The 25637-nt window shown below is 45.9% G+C and overlaps 1 protein-coding gene across 5 annotated transcripts in view; it reads right to left on the reverse strand.

Annotated features, from left to right (window-relative positions):
* Positions 1 to 25637, reverse strand: part of LOC146354021 (uncharacterized) — a 40974-nt gene that overhangs the window by 6631 nt on the left and 8706 nt on the right. For 3 of the 5 annotated variants that reach the window (XR_014788270.1, XM_084837987.1, XM_084837990.1), the window contains exons 2-4: positions 19908 to 20026; positions 10413 to 10514; positions 3944 to 4108 (exon numbers count right to left, since the gene is read on the reverse strand). Coding sequence is in view for 3 of the 5 variants with exons in the window: in XM_084837987.1 (XP_084694113.1) it covers positions 3944 to 4108; positions 10413 to 10514; positions 19908 to 20026 (386 nt within the window). In the remaining 2 variants the exon portion in view is untranslated. Of the gene's footprint in view, positions 1 to 3943; positions 4109 to 10412; positions 10515 to 19907; positions 20030 to 25637 lie in introns of all 5 variants that reach the window. The other 2 variants (XR_014788269.1, XM_084837988.1) reach the window with 1 other exon arrangement.

Raw genomic sequence — 25637 nt, forward strand, 5'->3', positions numbered from 1 at the left:
AGATGTGTTGGACTACAACGGCCATGCTGACTGGGGGTTATGGGGGCTGTAATCCACACATCGAGGTTGGGGAAAGCTAATCTAGTTTTGCTCTTGCTTAGGGGATAACTGGCAGATCAACAAGTGCAAGCACTCATGTTGATTAAAAGTTGGATACAGTTGCTCCAATTTTACTAGCAGTGAAATAGTGACCTTCCCAGAAATGGATGCTCTACATGAGAACACTGGCCCGCTTTTCTTTATGGCCCTGGTCACACGCTGTTAGGCTATACATAAGACTGTTAAATGTGCATAGAAAAATGTAAAACATAAATGTGACAAACACATTTATTAAGGTCCCCTTGTCAGAGCCAGGCTTAGCTGTGATGCCCTGTTGTTGAGAGTTCCCTTGGTAGCAAACCATTACAAACCTTTGCCCATTTTTCTTGGTGTTATCTGCTTAATTAGAGAATTATCGGGCAGCAAGGACCACTTCAAAGGTCACAGAAGAGAACAAGAGGTAGAAAGTGGGGGTGGTTACACCAAACACTCGCCCTGGGTAAGATGACTAAAGCGGCAAGAAGGACTCCTGCATTATTTCTTTCAGAGTTGTGTAGGAGAGGGAACTGTTGGTAGTTTGTCCTGCAGGGGTAAGAAAAGTGGCATGTGCCAAAATTCCATCTTCTGCACAACTATTAAACAGTAGAGGAGCTTCTGTTCTCTTTTCCGTTTGGTTACCCTAGCACTGAGGTGGAATCAGACATGCCACAGGCAGTTGCTAACAGGTTAACCCCTATAATGGGAGGCCACCATCACACGGAGAGAATGGGCACTAAGACCAGAGATACCTGTAGGTCAAAAGTTAAGTTTAGTAAGAAACAGCAGAGAAAGGATGCATGGGGACACACATTCAAGTGGTCAAAATTGACTTTGAGCTAGGCCATGTCTGATTTTTTTCTTCAATAGGAATGTGACAAGTTAGTGACTGGACAATGAGCAGATGTGCGTTATCTATCAATCTATCTCCAAACCACACACAACACAAAATAGGATGCCATGTTTTGGCTATGTAACGATGTCCAGTCTACCTGACCAGAGGGAAAATTCCTTTCTGAGCCCTTAACAAAGGAGCCTATTTTCCTGCAGTAGCATGTCCTGCCCCAAGGACTTACAAGCTTGTCTTCTTTGGCAAACTATCATATCCTGAGCATTCCAATGAGACCAGCAGTCAACCCCTCCCTCCCCATGGTCATCTCTCATGGTTCAGAGTCCAGAGAAAATAAATCTCAGGGAAGAAATGGGAGATGGGGTGCTGGGGGTGGTACAAAGACCTGAAGTAGAAATTCTCAAGGTATAACATTCATTCCAACACGTACTCCTGTTTATCCACTCTGGGCCTTCCCTTATCAAGACCATGGGTTGTTGTGAGAGCTCACCTATCTTCCGAAAGCACTTTAAGTGTGCCATATAAATTGTAAGTGGCAGTAAGGGTGGTGACTACCGTTATTACTCCTTGATAAGCAAGTTGTAAGGCTCAAGGCCATTTGAGGAACAAGGAACAGGATTTGAATACCTGAAGGTTTTTTCTGATTGTGGTTCCAAGCAGACTTACAGTGTAATCATATACATGTTTACTCAGAAGTAAGTATGATGAGTGCCAGGCCAGAAAAATAAAAATAAAGGGGAGTCCAGGGTCCCCACTGGTAGTCCTGGGGAGCTGGCAGCTGCCCCAGGATGTGAGGTGCTGACGCCAGCACTGTCTGATTGTCTCCAGCTTCTCATAGCTCCCCTCAAAGAATCGTTGAAGAGGCAGCTTGGTGGTGGCGCTGAACAATCTTTGTTACTACTCTCTTCACAGGAGAATTCCCAGGATCCTTTGCTTGGGACCTATGACAGTCCAACAGGCTCAACATTCCAGGCCAGCCCTATCATTAGGCAGAGTGAGGTGGCTGCCTCAGGTGGCAGATGCTGGGTCATTGGGGGTAGGGTAGGCAGCAGTGAGATGTTAAGAGGACAGAGCTGTATGGGCTTTGCAGCCCCTGTCCTGCACCCCCTAGGCTAGCTTGCTGCTTTCAGGTGTGGCAGAGGACACTGTTCCATCTTCAGTATTGCCGCAAGATGCAACTATCACTCTAGCTGGCTTCTGTAGGTGGAATGGGAGGGGGCGCCATTTTGTCCTGTGCCTCAGGCAGTGAAATGTCTTGAGTCAACCCTTTCAACACTGGTTTCAATATGCAGTGCAGACAGGCCCCTTGCATTGTAACCCTAACCACATTATTTAAAAGTGAGTTCAACTGACACCAGCAAGTCTTCCAAAAATGTATTTAGAATGGGGGCTTAAGAGTGTTTCATATTTCTAGCCAGGATGCAAATCAAGTTGAGCCTGGTCCCTTCAAGGCACCAAAGCAAAGAAGCCCACGCGGGTCTTGCTTCATTCATTTCGGCCAGCACCAATGAGCCTGAAGGCAAAAAATCATTGTCACTTGTGCAGCCTCCTACTCTGGGGTCTGTTGGGGAAGAAGTATCCAAAGAAGTGAGCAGAGTAATGGATTTAGGAGGCTGTATTGAACAGGGCAGAAGCTGTGGCTCTCCAGATGTCGCTGCGCTCCAACTCCCGTCATTCTGAGCCCTGGCCATGCTGGATGGGGCTGATAGATGTTGTAGTCCAACACCTGGAGGGCCACACATTCCCCTTCTACTGCTTGCAATTTGAGCGGGGCCATACACTCATCGACAGAGCCTACGCTTTGCCTGCGGAAAGTCCCAGGCTCCACTTCTGGCCTCTCCAGTTAAAAGGATCTCAGCAAACCGAGATGTGGCCTCTGCTTGATGCCTCTGCTGCCAGGCAGAGTAGACAGTGCAGCACTAGCTGGACAAATGGCTTGACTCAATGTAAGGCGGCTTCCTATGTTCAATGTGGCTCACATCATCATCTTTTCTTACATACCTTTATCAAAAAAGACTCAAGGCGACCTATGACCAAGTCTGGCTCGCAGTCTGAATGTGCTAGAGGACTGGCAACAGGCAAGAGCAGAAGCTGAATGGTGGGAGAGGCAGGACAGATAAAACAAAGTCCTTCTTCATATAGCACATAGCTAAACTACAGAATTCACTTCCACCAGATGTAGTGATGGCCACCACATTGGACAGCTTTGAAAGGGATTGGCCAAATTCATGGAGGATAATGCTATTAATGCTACTAATCCTGCAGAATCAGGGGCAGTAAGCCTATGTGCACCAGTTGCTGGGGAACATGGGCGGGAGGGTGCTATTGAGCTCCTTGTGGGTTTCTCACAGGCAGCTGGTTGGCCACTGGGTGAACAGAATGCTGGACTAGATGGAACTTTGGTCCAATCCAGCAGGGATCTTCTCATGTTCTTGAGGAGGAGGAGGAACAGCTGAAATCCTTTCAGATATCCAAATTAATTCTAGCTACCAGAGATGCCAGGTTCTGCATGTCCTGATGTCTCTCAGACGTGAGAGCAGCCACAGACCAATCGCTTGCCTGTGTAAGCAATCCACCCACGTATGAACATCCTTGTGGCACTGTGTACCATGTGAGTCAGCGCTTCGCATATAGAGTTAGCATGGCAGAGGCATGGCAAAGTGTGCATGGAAGGTTTGCTTGGGCAAGCATATTCTCCATGGCTGCCCTTCCATCTGTTTTGGCTCCTTTGGTAAGACAGAAATGCTACCTTTTTTCAAAAGATACAGGATTAATCATTAACCAGACGGAATGTAAACACGTGGCTTAGCACTGGAGTCCCCTGGAACACTGTGTTCCTTCCTCCAAGATTAAAAAAAAGCCATTGAAAAGATAGAGCAGAGTCTCAAGATATCACAATAAAGAGCGTTAGAGTGTGCTCCATAAATAAAGACCCACAAACAGGACAATTTTATGCATCTAAACAGCGATTAGGTGAGGTATTTTCACATTCAAAGAGCCTCACTGCAGGTGACTCACCTCTGGGGAGACCTCTGCCCACAAGCCAAACCTTTCAGCAATCATCTGGTGGATCTCCCGTTGCCGATCCTTCTTCCGCACACTCTCGTAGCTTGGCAAGCGGGGCTGCTCCCATGCAGGGAGCTGATAGCTACTGGGGGGTCCGACACAGAAGAGTTCATCTCCCTAGATACACAAAGGCCCAAAGGCCACTTTACTAGCTGGTTGTGAACTTCCAAGAAACTATAACTTTTGCCCACGAGTTATACATGTATATCCCACGAGGCATGTACACGCACAGGGCAGATGTATTTATAGCACTTACCTCAGGATATTGAGTTAGGGCAAAGTCGGAACCAGGTTAAGGGTACCCTGTTCCCCTCTCTCTTTCAAACCCTGAGCTGACAGGCCCAGCCCAGCCCACAAAATTCATCTAAAATAGGGGTGCAGAACCTCTTTCAGCCGAAGGGTTAAATTCCATTTCAGAGAAGCTCTTGGGGGCCACATTCCACTTGTAGGTGGAGCTGAAGGCAAAAGGGGTGAGGCCAACAATACAAAAAATACCAGCATATTGTAGGTTTAGGGCGCAATCCTATGCATGTTTAGACAGAGAAAAGGCCTACAACAAGTTGTAGGCCTTTTCTCTGTCTAAACATGCATAGGATTGCGCCCTAAAGCTCTTACTGCCAGTCACAAAGCATTTCAACCTTTTAGAATAGGAAAAAACACTGTGCAAAAGCCAGGAAACCAGTAAACAATGGTGGCTGGGGAGGAAAGGGGGCGTGGCCATCTGGGGAATCCTGGAATGCTGGATTGGAATCTGGGGGGGGGGGATGTCGCCCCCAGACCAGAGGATCCCTACCTTGATTTAGTCCCACAGTTCCCAGCAAGGAAGTTGGCTACAGTCTGCAAGTGGCAAAGCAAGCCTTGTCCTCCCAAGCATCTGTGATTTGTGCAAGGAATGCTGGGATTTACTCTGAGTAACTAGGCCTTCTCACACTTTCCGCAGAGTGAATCCGGATGTGCCAGTGAATGTACATTAACAGGGAGCTGCCATGGGCTCCTGAACAGGTGTACCTGTATGATGCACCTGTTTGCAAGCTACACATTCGTGCTTGATATTTTAGGAACACACTTTAAGATGTGTTAGCTTTTTACCTAAAAAGTTAATGAGTGAAGATGCTGTCAAAAGAAAACTGGTGCTCTCCAGCTGTTTTGGACTCCGACTCCCATATGCCCCAGCCAGCATGGCTAGCGGTCAGGGATTGTGATAGTTCTAGTCCAAAACATCTGCAGGGCACCAGGTTGCCTATTCAGAGGGATGTCAAAATACATTATTTACATATGTACACAGCACAAAACGCTACAGGTGAGGATGCCTTCTTCTCTCTCTGTGATACTGCGTATACCAGAGGCACTTTGTTCAGAAGACAGGTGGAGGGCTGGCATCAAAGGTCGGCATGGGTGGGCACCTGCCGGGGCCCATGCCTCAGCAGGGGGCCCACAACCGACAGGTTCCTCCTCCTCCTGCTGCCACCTGTTTGTTTAACCACCCTCTGATGCAGCGGGGATGGCCCAGGGAGTGGAGGCTGCTGCCCTCTGCTTATTCACCAGCGATCTTCCTAGAAAGTAATCAGGTAGCAACCATTGTGCTGTTGAGGAACAGGACCCATTGAAGGAGGGGCCTTCCATTCTGAAGCCAGAATTGGGCAGGTGCATGGCAGGGGGTAAACTACACAGGTTCTTTGTGCTGCCAGGACCGCTGCTTGAGAGGGAGAGCTCTATGGTTGTGCATACACACTGCCTGCCCTCCCAATCCCAATTGGAAATGAACTGGAGCTGCACCACCATTATGACCCCACTATGCCACTCTGCACCAGGAGCACTTATGGTTTTTTGAGAGTGCAGCCTTAAGTAATTTTCTTTACACATACTAGCCATTTGCTATTACATTTTAATAAGGAATTCTTACATTCCAAACAAAAGTGCAACATGCATAATGTATCAGCTTTTGGAAAAAGCCGAGGAAGGAAGACACCCTCAGAGCTGATCTACATGTACAGCAGAATCATATGGTGCAGCTATTCTTGGATTGTACCACTTTCAGCCCCTTCATGGATCACTGCCTTGTTGTGGCGAAGGGGCTTGCGTAACTCAGTGAAGCCATAAGCTATGCCGTGCAGGGCCACCCAAGACGGACAGGTCATGGCAGAGAGTTCTGACAAAATGTGGTCCACTGGAGAAGGAAATGGCAACCCACTCCAGTATTCTTGCCAAGAAAACCCCATGGAACGTATCACAAGGCTAAAAGATATGACGCCGGAAGATGAGCCCCTCAGGTCGAAAGGTGTCCAATATGCTACTGGGGAAGAGCAGAGGGTATTTCCAAGTAGCGCCAGAAAGAGTGAAGCGGCTGGGCCAAACCTGAAAGGACACTCAGCTGTGGATGTGTCTGGTGGTGAAAAGAAAATCCGATGCTGTAAAGAACAATATTGTTTAGGAACCTGGAATGTCAGATCAATGAATCAAGGTAAGCTGGAGGTGGTCAAACATGAGATGGCAAGATTGAACATCGACATCTTGGGAATCAGCAAACTAAAATGGACAGGCATGGGCGAATTTAATTCAGGTGACCATCATATCTACTATTGTGGGCAAGAATCCCTTAGAAGAAATGGAGTAGCACTCATAGTCAACAACAGGGTGGGAAAAGCAGTACTGGGGTACAATCTTAAAAATGATAGAATGATCTCAGTATGAATCCAAGGCAAACCATTCAACATCACAGTAATTCAAGTCTATGCCCCAACCACTGAGGCCGAAGAAGCTGAGGTTGATCGGTTCTATGAAGACCTACAACACCTTCTAGAACTAACACCAAAAAAAGATGTCCTCTTCATCATAGGGGATTGGAATGCTAAAGTAGGAAGTCAAGAAATCACTGGGATAACAGGCAGGCATGGCCTTGGTGTACAAAATGAAGCAGGACAAAAGCTAATAGAGTTTTGCCAAGAGAACATGCTGATCATAGCAAACACTCTTTTCCAACAGCACAAGAGGCGACTCTACACATGGACGTCACCAGATGGTCAATATCGAAATCAGATTGATTATGTCCTTTGCAGCCAAAGATGGAGAAGCTCCATACAGTCAGTAAAAACAAGACCTGGAGCTGACTGTGGCTCAGATCATGAGCTGCTTCTTGCAAAATTTCGGCTGAAATTGAAGAACGTCGGGAAAACCACTAAACCGTTCAGGTATGACCTAAATCATATCCCTGATGAATATACAGTGGAGGTGAGGAATAGATTTCAGGGATTAGACCTGATAGACAGAGTGCCTGAGGAACTATGGACGGAGGTCCGTAACATTGTTCAGGAGGCAGCAACGAAATCCATCCCCAAGAAAAAGAAATGCAAGAAAGCCAAGTGGCTGTCTGATGAGGCTTTACAAGTAGCTCACGAAAGAAGGGAAGCGAAAAGCAAGGGAGAAAGGGGAAGATATACCCAACTGAATGCAGAGTTCCAGAGAATAGCAAGGAGAGACAAGAAGGCCTTCTTAAGTGAACAATGCAAAGAAATCGAGGAAAACAACAGAATGGGAAAGACTAGAGATCTCTTCAAGAAAATTGGAGATCTCAAGGGAACGTTTTGTGCAAAGATGGGCATGATAAAGGACAAAGAAGGCAGGGACCTAACAGAAGCAGATGAGATTAAGAAGAGGTGGCAAGAATACACAGAAGAACTATACAGGAAAGATCTGAATGTCCCTGATAGCCATGATAGTGCGGTCACTGAACTTGAGCCGGACATCCTCGAGAGTGAAGTCAAGTGGGCCTTAGGAAGCATTAGTAACAATAAAGCTAGCGGAGATGACAATATTCCAGCCGAGCTATTTAAAATCTTAAAAGATGATGCTGTTAAAGTGCTGCATTCAATATGCCAACAAATCTGGAACACTCAACAGTGGCCACAAGACTGGAAAAGGTCAGTTTACATTCCAATTCCAAAGAAGGGCAACGCCAAAGAGTGTTCAAACTACCGCACCATTGCGCTCATTTCACATGCCAGCAAGGTGATGCTCAAAATCCTACAAGCTAGGCTTCAGCAGTATGCGAACCGAGAACTACCGGAAGTACAAGCTGGGTTTAGAAGAGGCAGAGGAACTAGAGATCAAATCGCCAACATTCGCTGCATCATGGAGAAAGCAAGAGAATTCCAGAAAAACGTCTATTTCTGCTTCATTGACTACGCTAAAGCCTTTGATTGTGTGGATCACAACAAACTGTGGCAAATTCTTAAAGTGATGGGAGTACCAGACCACCTTACCTGTCTCCTGAGAAACCTGTACGAGGGTCAAGAAGCAACAGTAAGAACCAGACATGGAACAACCGATTGGTTCAAAATTGGGAAAGGAGTACGACAAGGCTGCATATTGTCACCCTGCTTATTTAACTTATATGCAGAGTACATCATGAGAAATGCCGGGTTGGATGAATCAGAGGTCGGAATTAAGATTGCTGGGAGAATTATCAACAACCTCCGATATGCAGACGATACCACCCTAATGGCAGAAAGCGAAGAGGATCTAAAGAGCCTCTTGTTGAGGGTGAAAGAGGAGAGTGCAAAAGCTGGTTTGAAACTCAACATTAAAAAAACTAAGATCATGGCATCTGGCCCCATCACTTCCTGGCATATAGAAGGGGAAGAAATGGAAGCAGTGACAGATTTTACTTTCTTGGGCTCCAAGATCACCGCAGACGGTGACTGTAGCCATGAAATTAAAAGACGCTTGCTCCTTGGGAGGAAAGCTATGGCCAACCTAGACAGCATAGTAAGAAGCAGAGACATCACCTTGCCGACAAAGGTCCGTCTAATCAAAGCTATGGTTTTCCCAGTAGTAATGTATGGCTGTGAAAGCTGGACTATAAGGAAGGCTGAGCGCCAAAGAATTGATGCTTTCGAACTGTGGTGCTGGAGAAGACTCTTACGAGTCCCCTGGACTGCAAGGAGGTCAAATCAGTCCATCCTAAAGGAAATCAACCCTGAGTGCTCATTGGAAGGACAGATAATGAAGCTGAAGCTCCAGTATTTTGGCCACCTAATACGAAGAGAAAACTCCCTGGAAAAGACCCTGATGCTGGGAAAGACTGAAGGCAAAAGGAGAAGGGGACGGCAGAGGATGAGATGGCTAGATAGCATCACGGATGCAATGAATATGAACTTGAGCACGCTCCGGGGAGAGCGCAGGACAGGAAGGCCTGGCGTGCTATGGTCCATGGGGTCACGAAGAGTCGGACACAACTGAAAGACTGAACAACAACAACCACTTTCAGACTGAGGTAGAGAACCACATGTTTGAATGCTTCCTTACAAAACAAAGGGCCCTAGGCTAGCCTTCCCCATGATCTGCTAGTTTTCTGTGTGCAGGGAAGTTTTCGTGGGGGAGGGCATTCAAAGATATGATCCTCTACCGGTAAGGCTGAAGTGGTACATTCTAGGAAAAACTGCACCTTATTCAGATATTTATTTTGGTCATAGACTAGCGCAGCACTGCACCTTATTGTTCAGCGGGGCCTGGTTACCAAGTCACTTTACGGTTCAGCTGAATGTGTAGATTGGTTGTCAAGTTAAACCAACAGTAATCTACTGCAGTAAAATGAATCCATGAACCTACACACCCAGTAAAATAAAAGATAATTACAAGTAATTGTTCAAGGGCCATTAACAAACTCCATCCTAGCATTAGGGGCACTGCTGGCCAAATAAGCCACTGCCTAAGCATTCCATGGCTTTTCTGAGCCTAATCATTCCAGTGTTTGCACCTGGGCATTCTGAATGAAAAAGGGAACAATCCAGCGACTTCTTACTGAAGGATACAACCTGTAAGGCAGTGCAGCTACCTCATCCAACCTTCTGTTGATGAGAGAGACGGGAGTAAAACTATTCCTGCTACTGTGTTAGTGGAACCACTATAATTATTCTACACAATGAAGCAAGCACTTGTTCCGTTAGACCATCACTTGTAGGACAGTGAGGCATCCTATAGTGTGAAAGGCAGTGGTGCCTGCAATGCCCCATTTTGAAAAACGTGATCTGATGGGTACCAGCTGTAGGTTTCGCAGATCCATGATAAGCCAGTGGACCACGTAATGGACAGAGTGTTGGACTTTCACCAGGGAAACCTAGGTCCAAATCCCTTTTCAGCCATGGAGCTCACTGGGGGACCTTGGCCCAGTCTCTCTCTCTCTCTCTCAGCTTAAGCTACCTCACAGGGTTGTTGTGAGGGTAAAGTGAGGAGACCCTGTCTGCTGCCCTGAGCTCCTTGGAAGAAGGGTGAGATAAATTAAGCCTGTTTCGCCAGCCTCACAGAATCACACACTCCCTTATCAAGCTTTCTTCAAAGAACAAATAGGGCTTGCCCCATTGCCCCTATGAGTCAAGTGCCTTTGACAGATGATTCCCAGCCTTCACAAAAGGTCTCCTCCCACCTGTATGCCAGGATTTTCAGCTGCGCTTGTCTCCGGACGTTGTGCTCCAGATGGAGGCCCCACCAGGTGCTGGTTGCTGCTGAAGTAAGGGGGAGGGCAATCCTGCAGGTTGAGGAGGGAAATAAAACAAAATTACAAACCAAGTTTTCTGCTGGTGACTTCCAGACTATCGGGAGCAAGTTGGCAAAGTGGTATAGTGTACAGAACAAAAGAATCTATGAGGAACACTGATTCTACTTCACCCTTTCCACAGAAGTAGTTCTAAATATTGCACACATACATTTACAGGATAAGGAGTCCCTCCAATTGTTTCACTAAAATGTCCAGGGGCTATGAAAAATCCTGGATGAACGTCATGCACAGGAGAGCAAGAAGTCACCTGGATGTTAAAGGAAGAGGGTTTTTTTTTTTCCTAAATGGAAACCTGACAATTCTCCCCACCCCACCTCATTTACCCCCATAGGGGGAAATACATGTTACAAAAACCAAAATGTGGGGCTGCTGCCAAAAAAGGCAGTCCCACAGCAGAGTCCTCCCCCTCTTGTAACCTCTAGTTCAGGGGTGGTCAACCGTTTTTCTGTTGAGGGCTGCAATCCCTCATGGGTAATTTGTCAGGGCCTTCACATCAGCCGTGGGTGGTGCCAAAGCAAACGGTGATCAGAGGCAAAAGTGGATGGACCACCACCCCTTTTCTCTTTCGGCCACCCCCTTTTCTCTCTCTCTCTCCCTCCCTCCCTCCCCACCCACTGGGCTGCCAGGGAAGGAGCAGGTCATTCTTGCAAGAGGCTGAACTGACTGCTAGCTGAGGGCTTTTGAAATTAAGCCAAGAGCTGCATGAAATTAGGTTGAGGGCTGCAGGCTCCCCAACTGTTCCTCTAGGTCAATCAACCTCATCTCTGATGTCATCGTGCCAAGTGTTTCTCTAACCCGCAACAGCAGCCGCCAACACTGAGGAGAAGGAATGAGGAAATGCTCAGTATAGTGATGTCAGGTCACGAGGTAACTTGAACTATACAGTAACATTACATGATAGGGGGAAACTCTAGCATGGGGCTGCCACTTTCGATGGCAGCCCCATTTCTGCCCTCACATCTCTGGACGGTGCTGAAGGTAAGTTTTTACAGTTTGGGGGAGTGCTTCCAGCCAGTGCCCTCTTTCTTTCCATGCTGCTGCTGTTCGAACTGTGGACTGTGCAGAGGTAGCAGCTCCCAAACCAAGCCTCTTTGGTCAAACCAGACACACACAAACACAGACAAAGAGAGACAAGGAGCCTGCAAGCGCAGGGGCACATTCCATTGGGATCAGGATGTATATTAGAGCCTTGACTAGAGTGTTGGATTGAAGGACTGGAGTTTTGGCTAGTTATTGAAGCCTTGGCTAGAGTTTCTGATTAGGACTGAGACCTAGGTTCAATTTCCCACTCAGCCATGAAGCTCACTGGATGACCACGGGCCAGTCACTATCTCTTAGCCTTACAGAGTTGTTATTAGAATAGAATGGGCTTGGAGAGGGGGCAGAGAGGGGGCACACTGCCTTGACTTCCTTGGAGGAAAAGGTGGCATATCAACATAATAAAATCAATAAATACATTGAAAGGTATAGATAGATACCATTTCAAAGCAACCATTTTACACCTTGATAGAGAGCTATTGCACAATGCAAGCTGTGTCAAAGTTTGTCTCTCTCAAGGTACTGACTCAGGGCCTGCTCTTGCTGTATAAACAAGATAACTGAGCCTCCTCCTAGGTGTAGGGGGCCTGGACACAGGCAACCACCCTATGTTTCTTATAACTGGGTGTGCAAACCATGATTAACTGAAGCCTTTGCTTGTTCGTGTGATGCAGCATCAACTGAAAAGTTTTCTCTCTGAAAACAGACACACAGAGCTATTTCTTTTCCCTCTGACAGCTGCTTTGCTGAATCATTCACTGGGGCGCCATTTCTGCAGCCATTTGCTTTCAGTTAGAACAGCCTTCCCCAACTTGGTGCCCTCCAGATGTTTTGGACTTCAACTCCCATTGACCCTAGCCAGCATGGTCAGTGGTTAAGAATGCTGGGAGGTGTAATCCAAGACACCTGGAGGGCCCCAGGATAGGGGAGGCTCAGTTAGGTAGGTTATACTTTTCTGTTTATACCCAACTTGGTATATAATTAGGGTAGGGATGTTGGAGAAATCTGCAATGGATTACAAAGAGTTTGGATTTCTGTGAATCCAACCTGTGGATTCTGCAGCAGATCACTTTTTTCTGAGTTGTATGGATTCTGCAGACTTGCAGATCTGTTTTTTACTTTTGAGGTCGATTTGCACAAATTCGCACTGGTGCAAATTCGCACATTAGCATAAGTGTACATTAGTGCAAATGTGCACTTGTGAAAGTAGAACAAAATTCTTGTATATCTCTAAAAAAACCTGATTCCATCAATCAGTGGACAACGGAACAAAAGACACCCGACAATCTGCAAAACACAGATGGAACAGATTTAACAAACTCTGTACATCCCTAAATTTGTATGGCAAAACAATATTAATCCTAGTGATCAGAACAGACCTCGAAGAACAAAGAACTTCTATGCAACCAGCCAAAGGGCATCTCCTTCATCCTGGGTTCCTGACACTTGAACACATTGCCAAAGACCATTCTGTGATTTCATTCCAATTATCATTTGTGTTCTAGGAGCACCCCCCTCTCCCCAATGCCTCATACTAGAGATGGTTTCCAGTCTTTGGGATGGGAAGACTTCAGGCTTGTGGGATCTACTTTGTTTTTTACGAGAATCCTAAGAGCCAGATTTATTTTCCCCAAAACTTTCTTTGGGTGCTTCCAGATAGAGGGCTCCTAACGTTACCACTCAGAAGGCACTGTGCAGCAATTCCATTCTTTTTTTCTGTAATGGATTTTCTGCGATAAAAAAGACAGAAGTGGTAGGAAAACATAGGAGGGTTATGAGTGGAAGGCAACCTCATCTGGACACCCACCCACCCCATAAAATTTTGTGAACGAGGCAGGGTGATGGCAGGATACAAACCTCATCTGGAAGCACCCTTTCTTTCATCCGCCTAATTTAGAATTGGAGGGGGTGGCTTTTGCTGTTGCTGTTGTTAAGCAATTGGGAGTCAGAAACCTTTGCTAATCAACTGCAATTCTCCCAGATATCTACCAGTAGATCCCAAGGTGCAGAAAAGGACAATCAACATTATCAAGGGGCTAGGGCATGTCCCCTATGAGGAAGGGTTACAATGTTTAGGGATTTTAGTTTAGAAGAAAAGGGGAGATATGATAGAGGTGTACAAGATTATGCATGATGTGGAGAAAGCGAATAATCTCTCATAATACTAGAACCTAGGGTCATCCAATGAAGCTGAATGGTGGGAGATCCAGGACAGACAAAAGGAAGCCCTTCTTCACACAGCACATAGTTAAACTGTGGAATTCACTACCTCAGGATGTAGTGATGAGCACCAGCTTGGGTGGCTTTAAAAGCAAATTAGCCAAATTCATGGAGGATAAGGCTGTCAATGGCCACTAGTCACGATAGCCATATGCTACCTCCAGAATCAGAGGGTTCTGTGCTTCTGTATACCAGTTGCTAGAGAATATGAGCAGGAGGGTGCTATTGTACTCATGTCCTGGTTGACATTCTGTGGGAACTGAATGTTGGACTACATAGGCCATTGGTCTCATCCAGCATGGTTCTTCTTATGTTCTGTCCCCTTCTTTTCTAAGGTGAGTTATCCAACACCTCATATCTGTGAGTACCACTAGTTCAATGCGTGAGCCAGCTTGGTTATTTGTATATTTGAAATACAACTATAGGCAGGGCCAGTAAAATTCTCCTGACAACCATGTTATTCATATAATCACTCCTGTAGGTGGCAGTAGTAAAATTATTATCATCATATCCCATGCCATGCTGCAGTGGGTTCATATCCTAGGAATTATGATACCACCAGCAGCAATGATTGAAGCAGCTTGACTGTAGACAATAGTGAATCATCTCCAGAAATTCCTAGCTTTGCTACTTCTATGCCTGATCCCTGCAGACTGTTTGCTCTAGTGAGGAGTGTTTTGACTCAAATACAATAGGAAATCCTCAGCAGTGACAGCATCTGGCCCTCCTGTACTAAAAGGTGCACACAACCTCAGCTCTTACTCACACCCCTGACTCCTCTGAACTCAGTGAGTCACTACTACATAAGAACCCTATAGTAGTGCACATAAGCACAAAGGGGTCCATAAGGTGCAACAGTCAGAATAGAGGAGAGAAACTCAGTGGTAGAGGGGGCTGGCAGAACGGAGTCATGGCACAACATTGGTTATGTATCACAGAAATGTTGGTCTTGTAAGCCTATAAAAAAATTAAATGATTTGTAAAATGTCAGGAGCAGAATTTAAATGGGCCCAAATCCTTTTCCTCTGGCAAAAATTAACCTCTATGGGTAAGCTATGGGAGCGTGAAGAAACTGGAATTAGCCATGTCTGCCAGAGTGATCAATCATATTCTTGGGAAAAGTGGAATGTGAGCTTGCGTGACCACCAGGGGTCAAAGCCTTGGTTTTGCATTTCCCCCTCCTTTCCCCCCTTTTCCTGCAATAGAGAATCTGAGCATACCTGCCCATTGCCTTGAGATAAGCCTCTACAGGTGGAACTACTTGAACAAGAGGCACCAGACCTTTGCAATCTTCCAATTAATCCCCTCAGGAGCAAAAATATCAAGATCGGCTTCCTGTAGCTCTGAAATCTAAATCTGGGATTTGAAAGGTGAGCCACAAGTAAATCTTTGCCTCCGTCTTTATGGTTTGTAATCCTACCTGACACATGGGTATGAATTCACATGGCCCTGAGCTCAGCCAGGCTGATCCATGCTGAGTATGTGTGCTGCTAAGCAGTGTTGCGATTGCTTCATTGCCAGCCATAAACCAATGTTTTCAATGCATGCTCACCTTTTACCACCACCCAACCTGCTTTCAGAAGCCTTTGTCACAGTGTGGCAAATGTGAAAAAATTGGGCTCTGTGGATTATTATCCAGGACTAGTCTAATGTAAGTCCCATTCATTTCAATGGATCCCCTTTAAGTAGGACTAACTTTGGATACAGCCCACTGTGCCCAGTGAAGTAGTCACATGGCCCTGTCAGCATGCAGACATCGTGCGTCAGATGACTGGAACCATACAGCAGTGTAAAACAGGGCTGTCAAACCTCTTTCAGCCTGAAGGCCAAATTCAGTTTTGAAGAAGCTCTTAGGGGCCGCATGCCAGTGGTGGAGGATGCAGGGGGGATGGGGGGTGCATGGAGCCAAAGAATGCCAGAATATTTTAGCGTAAAGCTCTCACTGCCAGTAACTAAGCTTTGGGAGAGGCATTTCAACCTATTAGAATGTGGAAAAAAACTGCACAGAAGTGAGGAAACCACCAAACTATCAGTGGTCGGGGGGGAAAGGGGGGCATGGCTGTCTGGGAAGCCCCGGAGGGCCAAATTGGGACCCCAGGAAGGCAGGATTTGGTCTACAAGCCTGCGGTTCAACACCCCTGGCTTCCTTTCACTGGACGGGGCAATGGTTGACAATAGGTTGCAACCATATGATTAGCCACAAGCATGATCCCCCTGCAATCATTCAGTTATTTGGCTTAGTGGAGGTTTCACCACATGGCCAGAGGCTAGAGACCATCATTTTCCAGGCAGGCGTAATGCCGTAAGTGTTTAAGAGGCTACTGTACCAGAGTCCACTGGGGCATCTGTCTCCTCAAATGGCACGTTGCCACAAGCTCAGAGTGGCGTGACTTGGCTTATGTTCTCAGGAGACAAAAAAAAAATCCATTTTGAAAGCTCTCAACATGGGGTGATAGTGCAACTGGATGCTTGCATTTACTCCAGCAAAAAAAATCAGGAGTGACTAGAGCCAGCCACCCATCAAACATGTAATCGAGACATGTCCTGAACTGACTGTTTATCAATAGTACAGAAGTCGGCCATAATGACTGAGCTAATTCTGGCCTGACTTCATGAAGTGTGAACGCCCTCCTTCATCGGTGCCCAAGAATGCCTGACAAAAACAGAGGTTATATTAAGGTCGCTTTTCAACCTAGCCTGGTGTGTATATGATATACAGTGTTTCTTGGGAAAAGGTTGCTCTGAGGAAACTCCCATCACAGCACTCTTGGCTGAACCAGGGATGAGACAGATATCAGCTCCTTCAAATTCTCGGGTGGTTACTCTACAGAAGTTGGATTAATCATGACATCTCAATTGGCAAATCCAGGAAGTCCCTCCAAACTTGCATGATCCCATGCAACACTAACACTTTTTACAAGATAAGAGATTCAGCTCCTCTGCGTGTAGATGAGGTATCTTTAGAAACATGGCAGCCATAGGAGAATGGAGTGGGGGTTGAGTTAAATTACAGAAGACCTTTCTAGGCCTCTACCAAGCTGAAGACATCCAAATGCAGTGCTGTTGCAATGTATAAGGGAATATAATCAGAGGAAATAGAGGTGAGGCAGGTAGTAATGTGGGCACAGAGTCTCTACACCTTGAAGTCTTTTGCAGACTCTTACATTGCAATAATGACGGCTAGAAGCCTTCTTTTAAAAAAAAAAGAAATGTGGTACTCTTGGGTTTCTGCTCTGAATTATGGAAGACTATTGGCTCTGAAAATGATTTATTCAGTAGGAATAGCTGGGGACCGTCATCCCAGGCATGGTTTGTCCTGCTTTTGCCACCTAGTGAAATTTACACTAGATCACCCAGTAATGAATTCCTGCTATCTGTTAGAGTTGCTTTCTTAAATGCCATCTGACTGTTCCTTTCTAAGACAGAAAATGAGACATCTTCACAACATTTTAGGGCCAAACTATACATTACATTACATGCCTGGTTGTTGTCTTGCATGAGATGCTAGTCCAGACATGTGGGGAGGACCATTTCTTCAAGTGCTGCAGTCCTGATAAAAATCACCCTCCCCGCAGCTGCTATATATGTCACTAACAGTAGCTTCCCTCCCAAAGCAAATAGTGGGGGGCGGGCGTGGTTTTTGTCTGGACTGTAGCACAGGGTGAAATGATTAAGCCCTCCTGCCAGACATGCAATGATCCTGATCCTGATCCCCCACCCCCATGGTTGCTATAGAAAAAACAACAGACACGTGACTGCATTTAATGTGATGTGTAGCTTGGCCCTTATTTACTGTTTGCCCACTCAAAGGCTTGCTGTGTCAGGTGTGAGAGTGAGCCAGGATCTCTCCAAGGCCATCTGTCCCTATTATAACGCTGGAATCACACAGAAAATAAGAATAACCATTTTAATTCAGAGTCAGTATTTGCTGGACATGGTAAAGAAGCCTTCCCCAACCTGGGGCTCTCCAGATGTGTTGGACTATAACCCCCATCATCCCCAGCCAGCACAATCTTGAGGGTTATGGGAGTTGCAGTCCAACACAACTGAAGGGTAGCAGGTTGCAGGAAGGCTGTGCTAAAGGAACTGGAACAAAGAAAGAGCACATGACCCTTGTGCTGATTCTCTGCTCTCTGCTCTTTCACTGCTACTGATTCCTCTTGCAACCCTTCTCATGCTCTTCCTTCCATTCTGTTTAGAAGGAAGGATCAACCTCCTCTGCCACCTCCTTTCTGTGATCCAGAAGAGCAAGGAGAAGCCCTGGGACATGGAGAAAATCTTCCCTTTTCTCCCACAGTTCTGTTACACTAAAAAAAAAGGATCACGACATACGATAAGGTGCCAAATGACCAGAAAGAAAACCAGCATGGCCTGCTCTTGTGCCTTCAGTGGCAGCTTGGCCTGCAGCAGCAATCAGCAGGTGAAGCTTTCTACAGGATGGAGACACACCTGCTAACATTTCCAGATCAAGCTGTTATTAAAGGCACAAGAGCAGTGACGGGTAAACAAAAAAAGTTGGCAGCCCTAGCATTGGGGCAGGCTAGGATTGCCAATGTGTTTTTCTGTCAAGGCATCTGTGCCTTCAGTAGCTATGCAGTGTGCAGAAATTTACTGAGCAAAGATTTCCCTGTCACTTCATCTCCAAACCTGCTATATTTTATATATTTCTGAATATCAGCAGCTGTTAAGATCACAGGAGCTCTGACAGAAGGAAAGGATCAAAACGAAAAGGGGATGGTTGGAGGGCATTTTTGTTCCACATGGTATGGAAGGATAGTTTTTAAGATCAGCCTTATTGCTGAGCAGTGGGCAACTTTGGCTTTGCATAGGTTTAAGTATGAATGTGTATTAACACTGGGATTTGTTCCTTGCTATAGGGAAGCCTGAAAAACATCCATGCAGACTTCAGCCCGGGGCCTGTGCTACCGTTAGGTAGGGTGAGGCAGCTGTATCAGGCAGCAGATGCTGGGGGGGGCAGGTGAATGGGCAGCAGTGTAGTGTTAGAGGACAGAGCTGTGGAAGCTTCAGAGCCTCGGTCCTGCACCCTGTAATTTAGCTTGCGGTCCTCAAGTGTGGCAGAGGACACTACCCTGCGGGCAGCGATTCAGCTATCGCTCTAGTTGGCGTCTGTAATGGGAAGGGAGCGCCATTTCATGCTTTGCCTCAGGCAGCGAAATGTCTTGGGCTGGCCCTGCTGCAGACTACTATCCAAGTCTGGGTCTTCTGAATATCTAAAGTGCATGGGGGTGGGGGGGGTGGAGGGAATGCCACGAAGTTGCCCACCTTCATTATAGCTGCTCCCCTTCTCCAGTTGCTTGTAGGCACACATCACTCATGAAAAAGTGCTTGTGTGCATGTGAGGGAGGGGGGGAGGGGGAGAATGTTCTCTCTCCGGCTGTCCCCAATCGTGAGCTGTGGAAAGTATAATGCTGGTTGCTGGGATACCGGCAACCAAGAGTGGCATTGTCTGAATTTGCCAGGGCCTTACAGTAGCATTCCCTGCTGTGTTCCATCCCTGCAAAAAAGAAGAAAGAAAAAAGAGGGAGGCCTGCTCCTGAAAGAGCGCGCCAGAGCGTTGGGGAGGGGCGTAGCTCTCTTTGGCACAGAGGGAGCCTGTCATTGCCCTGGCGACGTGAGTCACTCCAAGTGTTCCCTTATCACGCTCTCACCCTTCAATAATGCAACCCCTGATAGTACAATCCCTGCTCAAAAGCTGCCAATTGGGGACAGGCTCAGGTGAAAGGGCTTTGTTTGTAGACAGAGTGGGAAGTAGGCAGGGAGCTCAGGAGTCCCTCGGTGCCCAACACTAGAGCCCAGCAGGAGAGAACTGCAAATAGACCCTGAGCTGTTTTCCAGCCAGGGGAAAGCAAAATGAAGCTGTTCTGTACCAACGGTGAGATCAGAGCAGTGCATAGGTAGCCTGTGAAAGGCTGAGTAGGGTGCACTGTGTTTCCTTCAGTCCATGTTGAGCACAAAGAAATATGTGCTTTATCCAGGATCAAGGGTGGGCGGGCGGGCGGATGGATGGATGGATTAGCTTTATAATGAGCCCAGTGGGCACGATCGCTGGATAAAACAGCTGGAAAAGGCAGATGAGATACTCACATATTGACTGGGACTCTGGAAGAAACGGCAAGAGCACAGAAATTGGCAGCACAGAGGGTCTCGGTGATACAAAAGCAGCAGCAGCACCAAAATGGCCACGATGAACACAGAGGAAGAAACTGCTGGCAAAGAAGGGAACAGCAAGATACAATTGAGGGTGTTGCACAGCCTCAAACTAGCATCAGGCTCAGTGACAAAGTAATCATACAGCACCCTTCCCCAACCTGGCGCCCTCCAGATGTGATTGACCACAACTCCCATCATCCCCAACCTGCCTGATGTGTGGGTGTGGGATGATGGGAGTGGTAGTCCAACACATCTGGAGGCATCAAGTTGGGGAAGGCAGTCTCACAGGGGAATTAAAAGGAGCAGGAGAGAGCAGCAAAGCCAGTGTTGTTATGTGGCTTTGTAACCATGTTTATCCCAAGCTCTGAGCAGGGAACCTGCATAAGCACCAGGGGCATTGCTAGGCACTTTAGTTTGGGGCCCAGGCCCTTAGGGCACAAATCCGCATAAAATCTGCATATGCTAATTTATATCTCTATATAGGCAAATTTAGAAATAATTACTAGTATTTCTTTACATTTAACAGAAGGCAATGCCAATTAATTTCTCATCCAAATCATCTCAAATGAATTAAATTATACAATTAATTTGCACCCTAACCCAGACCATCTCAAACCACTGGAAAAAGTTTTGTCTCAGCTTAATTGCCATGCAGGGGGAGATCTGTGGGGGTTGTTGCAGCATGTGGGAAAGGGAGAGTTAACCTTTCCCTCCCCAGCTGCAATCCCTCTTAAAAAATTTTCCCCTGCAAGACAATTAAGCTGGGGGGGGGGGACCCACTTCCATTGGCACCAATGGATACCCAGGGCTCTGTGGAATACACCTAGGTCCCTGGGAAATAGATTTGGGGCCAGGGCCCCATGGGCAGAAGCCTAACAATGCCCCGGATAGTCACGAGTGGATAGTCACGAGTGAACTGTGAATCATAGGATTGGGGCCCCTAAAGTAAGATCCAAACGGTCCCACAGAAAACTGACAATAGATGTTGTTAAAAACAACAACCCACATTTGTCATTCTAGCTGTCATTATTGTTCCAACTTTCTTCCCTAATCAAGATTTCAGCCCCTGACAGAAAAAATTGTGTTTATGTAAAATTCCAGTTTAGAGAAAGAAACAAAATCTACAATAAAAATGCACAATGATGCTGATTTAGCAAATTTATTTTAGTTGCAGTGCTTACCCCAATGGCAAAAACTGAGGTTTTGGGTCTAATATTTGGGAGCTTACATTACAGAATTCCAGCATCACTGGATATGGGAGAAATGCAAAGGCATTTCTTATTTTATTATTTTATTTTATTGGACTAGCCTTCTAAACTGACACTTGCCTGGCTAGCTGTGGCAATTAAAAAATGTCCCCAGTTGATTAAACAGGGAAGCTTCTGTATAGTGGAAAGATAAAATGTTCTTTTTTAAAATTTTAGGCCGTCGGTATGCCACAAATGATTAACACAGGTACATGTGAACAGGTGGGCTATTCAACGTGCTTGTGGACTAGCAACTTGTTGCCCTGTTTGAAAGGCTGTGTTGGACCAATGTATGTTGCTGGATTAGTTTAGAGAAATTAGGTTCACAGACCTCAAACAGAAAAAAAAAATAAACATAGAAATAGGGCAGGAAACACTGATATCCTTGAATGGCCAAATTGCTGCATATTTAGGAATATACAAGCTTCTGTGTTACACAAAACTCTTCATCAGGCAGAATGGAAAGGTAGCTAATTTTCTGGGGCCAGAAACTGTCTATATAGGTCCTCTTAGGTCATGAACAGTCTAGCCTTCGATATTAAGCTCCTGTGAGGGGGGGGAGCTGTCAAACTGCTTCTTTGTAAAGTGTCATGGATTTAGGAGGTACTCAGTAGGTACTTAGTAGGTAGGTACTATATAAATAAACAAATAAACAACTTCTTCCACAACCAAAGGAAAGGCTTTTCCTAGATTTCCCAGGAGGCAGAAATAGCATCTGAAAAACAAGACAAGAACAGATTTCCAATCTGGTCTCCTGATCCTGAGTTGTTGTAGCAGCCTCAGACTATTGTATGATGAGTTACTGCCCAATTGCTTGGTAGCAAGCTGTTAAATACGTGAAGGATTTTTTTTCCAGAGGCCCACTACAGCACTATATAGAAACAAGTGGGCACCACAGATCTGCATCTCTCAGGTAATCTGTGGTTGAAAAAAGGAAGTTGTGATGCCATCATGTTAGTGTTTCTCAACCTCCTGGCTGTTCTTTATGGAGAATATCACATCATAGGGTGTTTATACACGCGCACACACACACACACACACACACACACTGCTAGGATGTATATATATATTTGTTGGATGTAATACATAGAGTGTGTGTGTGTGTGTGTGAATTAGCAATGCTCATGTGTTTCCTCAGAATTTGTAGCTTGGGCCCTGACATTTTGTCAAGAGGTGGCCAAACTTAAATATGGAATATTATACAGAATACACGGCTCATAAAATAATAAAGATGTTTCCATGAACAGGCTTAGTTTTCTCATTTGGGGCTACTGACTGTTATATTAAAAAATTGCCCTGTCAGACACCCAGTGTGGGTAGAGCCAGGTATATGGCCATGTTGAATCAGACCAAAGGCCTATCCCAGCATCCTGTTCTCACAGTGGCCAACCAGCTGCCTGTGGGAAGCCCATGAGCAGGACATGAGTGCAACAGCACCCTCCCGCCCATGTTCCCCAGCAACTGGTATTCAGAGGCAGACTGCCTCTGATCCTGGAGGTAATATTTAGCCATCATGACTAAAAGCCATTGATAGCCTTATCCTAGCCTTCTAGGCACCTCTGTCTTACCATCTTGTTCCTCTGCCCAACTGGACCTTGGTTTCTGCTTATAACACAACCTGATCTGGGTGATCTGAGGTAATCTATTAGCTGCTTTGTTTCTCCTACGGGTACTATGCATCCATTGCTACTTTCTCATTTTTTTATCAAGACAATACCGCAAGTCCTTTGCCTTCCTAAGCTGCAGTACTTTGAATTGTTGTTGTTGTTGTTCAGTTGTTAAGTCGTGTCCGACTCTTCATGACCCCATGGACCATAGCACGCCAGGCCTTCCTATCCTCCGCTCTCTCCCGGAGCGTGCTCAAGTCCATATTCATTGCATCGGTGATGCTATCTAGCCATCTCATCCTCTGCCGTCCCCTTCTCCTTTTGCCTTCAATCTTTCCCAGCACCAGGGAGTTTTCTCTTCGCATTAGGTGGCCAAAATATTTGAGCTTCAGCTTCAGTATCTGTCCTTCCAATGAGCAGTCAGGGTTGATTTCCTTTAGGATTGACTGATTTGACCTCCTTGCAGTCCAGGGGACTCGTAAGGGTCTTCTCCAGCACCACAGTTCGAAGGCATCAGTTCTTTGGCACTCAGCCTTCCTTATAGTCCAGCTCTCTTAGCCATACGTTACTACTGGGGAAACCATAGCTTTGACTATACAAACCTTTGTTGGCAAGGTGATGTCTCTGCTTCTTACTATACTGTCTAGGTTTGCCATAGCTTTCCTCCCAAGAAGCAAGCATCTTTTAATTTCATGGCTACAGTCACTGTATGGACTTGAGAACACTCCGGGAGAGAGCGCAGGACAGGAAGGCCTGGCATGCTATGGTCCATGGGGTCACGAAGAGTCGGACACGACTGAACGACTGAACAACAACAACAACAACAACAGTCACTGTCTGCGGTGATCTTGGAGCCCAAGAAAATAAAATCTGTCACTCCTTCCATTTCTTCCCCTTCTATATGCGAGGAAGTGATGGGGCCAGATGCCATGATCTTAGTTTTTTTTAATGTTGAGTTTCAAACCAGCTTTTGCACTCCCAACTTTCACCCTCAACAAGAGGCTTTCTGCCATTAGGGTGGTATCGTCTGCGTATCTGAGGTTGTTGATAATTCTCCCGGCAATCTTAATTCCGACCTGTGATTCATCCAACCCGGCGTTTCTCATGATGTACTCTGCATATAAGTTAAATAGGCAGGGTGACAATATACAGCCTCGTCGTACTCCTTTCCCAATTTTGAACCAATCGGTTGTTCCATGTCCAGTTCTTACTGTTGCTTCTTGACCCTCGTACAGGTTTCTCAGGAGACACGTAAGGTGGTCTGGAACTCCCATCTCTTTAAGAAGTTTGTTGTGATCCACACAATCAAAGGCTTTAGTGTAGTCAATGAAGCAGAAATAGACGTTTTTCTGGAATTCTCTTGCTTTCTCCATGATCCAGCAAATGTTGGCGATTTAATCTCTAGTTCCTCTGCCTCTTCGAAACCCAGCATGTACTTCCGGTAGTTCTCGGTTCGCATACTGCTGAAGCCTAGCTTGTAGGATTTTGAGCATAACCTTGCTGGCATGTGAAATGAGCACAATTGTACGGTAGTTTGAACACTCTTTGGCATTGCCCTTCTTTGGAATTGGAATGTAAACTGATCTTTTCCAGTCTTGTGGCCACTGTTGAGTGTTCCAAATGTGTTGGCATATTGAGTGCAGCACTTTAACAGCATCATCTTTTAGGATTTTAAATAGCTCAGCTGGAATACTGTCATCTCCGCTAGCTTTGTTGTTAATAATGCTTCCTAAGGCCCACTTGACTTCACTCTCTAGGATGTCCGGCTCAAGTTCAGTGACCACACTATCATGGCTATCAGGGACATTAAGATCTTTCCTGTATAGTTCTTCTGGGTATTCTTTCCACCTCTTCTTAATCTCATCTGCTTCTGTTAGGTCCCTGCCTTCTTTGTCCTTTATCATGCCCGTCTTTGCACAAAACTTTCCCTTGAGATCTCTGATTTTCTTGAAAAGATCTCTAGTCTTTCCCATTCTATTGTTTTCCTCGATTTCTTTGCACTGTTCATTTAAGAAGGCCTTCTTGTCTCTCCTTGCTATTCTCTGGAACTCTGCATTCAGTTGGATATATTTTCCCCTTTCTCCCTTGCTTTTCACTTCCCTTCTTTCCTCAGCTACTTGTAAAGCCTCATCAGACAGCCACTTGGCTTTCTTGCATTTCTTTTTCTTTGGGATGGATTGAGTTGCTGCCTCCTGAACAATGTTACAGACCTCCATCCACAGTTCCTCAGGCACTCTCTCTATCAGGTCTAATCCCTTAAATCTGTTCGTCACCTCCACTGTATATTCATCAAGGATATGTTTTAGGTCATACCTGAATGGTTTAGTGGTTTTCCCTAGGTGCTTCAATTTAAGCCGAAATTTTGCAACAAGAAGCTCATGATCTGAGCCACAGTCAGCTCCAGGTCTTGTTTTTACTGACTGTATGGAGCTTCTCCATCTTTGGCTGCAAAGGACATAATCAATCTGATTTCGATATTGACCATCTGGTGATGTCCATATGTAGAGTCGCCTCTTGTGCTATTGGAAAAGAGTGTTTGCTATGATCAGTGTGTTCTCTTGGCAAAACTATATTAGCTTTTGTCCTGCTTCATTTTGTACACCTAGGCCATGCCTGCCTGTTAACCCGGTGATTTCTTGACTTCCTACTTTAGCATTCCAATCCCCTATGATGAAGAGGACATCTTTTTTTGGTGTTAGTTCTAGAAGGTGTTGTAGGTCTTCATAGAACCGATCAACCTCAGCTTCTTCGGCCTCAGTGGTTGGGGCATAGACTTGAATTACTGTGATGTTGAATGGTTTGCCTTGGAT

The sequence above is a fragment of the Heloderma suspectum genome, chromosome 2 (assembly GCF_057233095.1).
Source record: "Heloderma suspectum isolate Gila_16-S chromosome 2, 16-S_ref, whole genome shotgun sequence".
Taxonomy (NCBI): Eukaryota; Metazoa; Chordata; class Lepidosauria; order Squamata; family Helodermatidae; genus Heloderma; species Heloderma suspectum.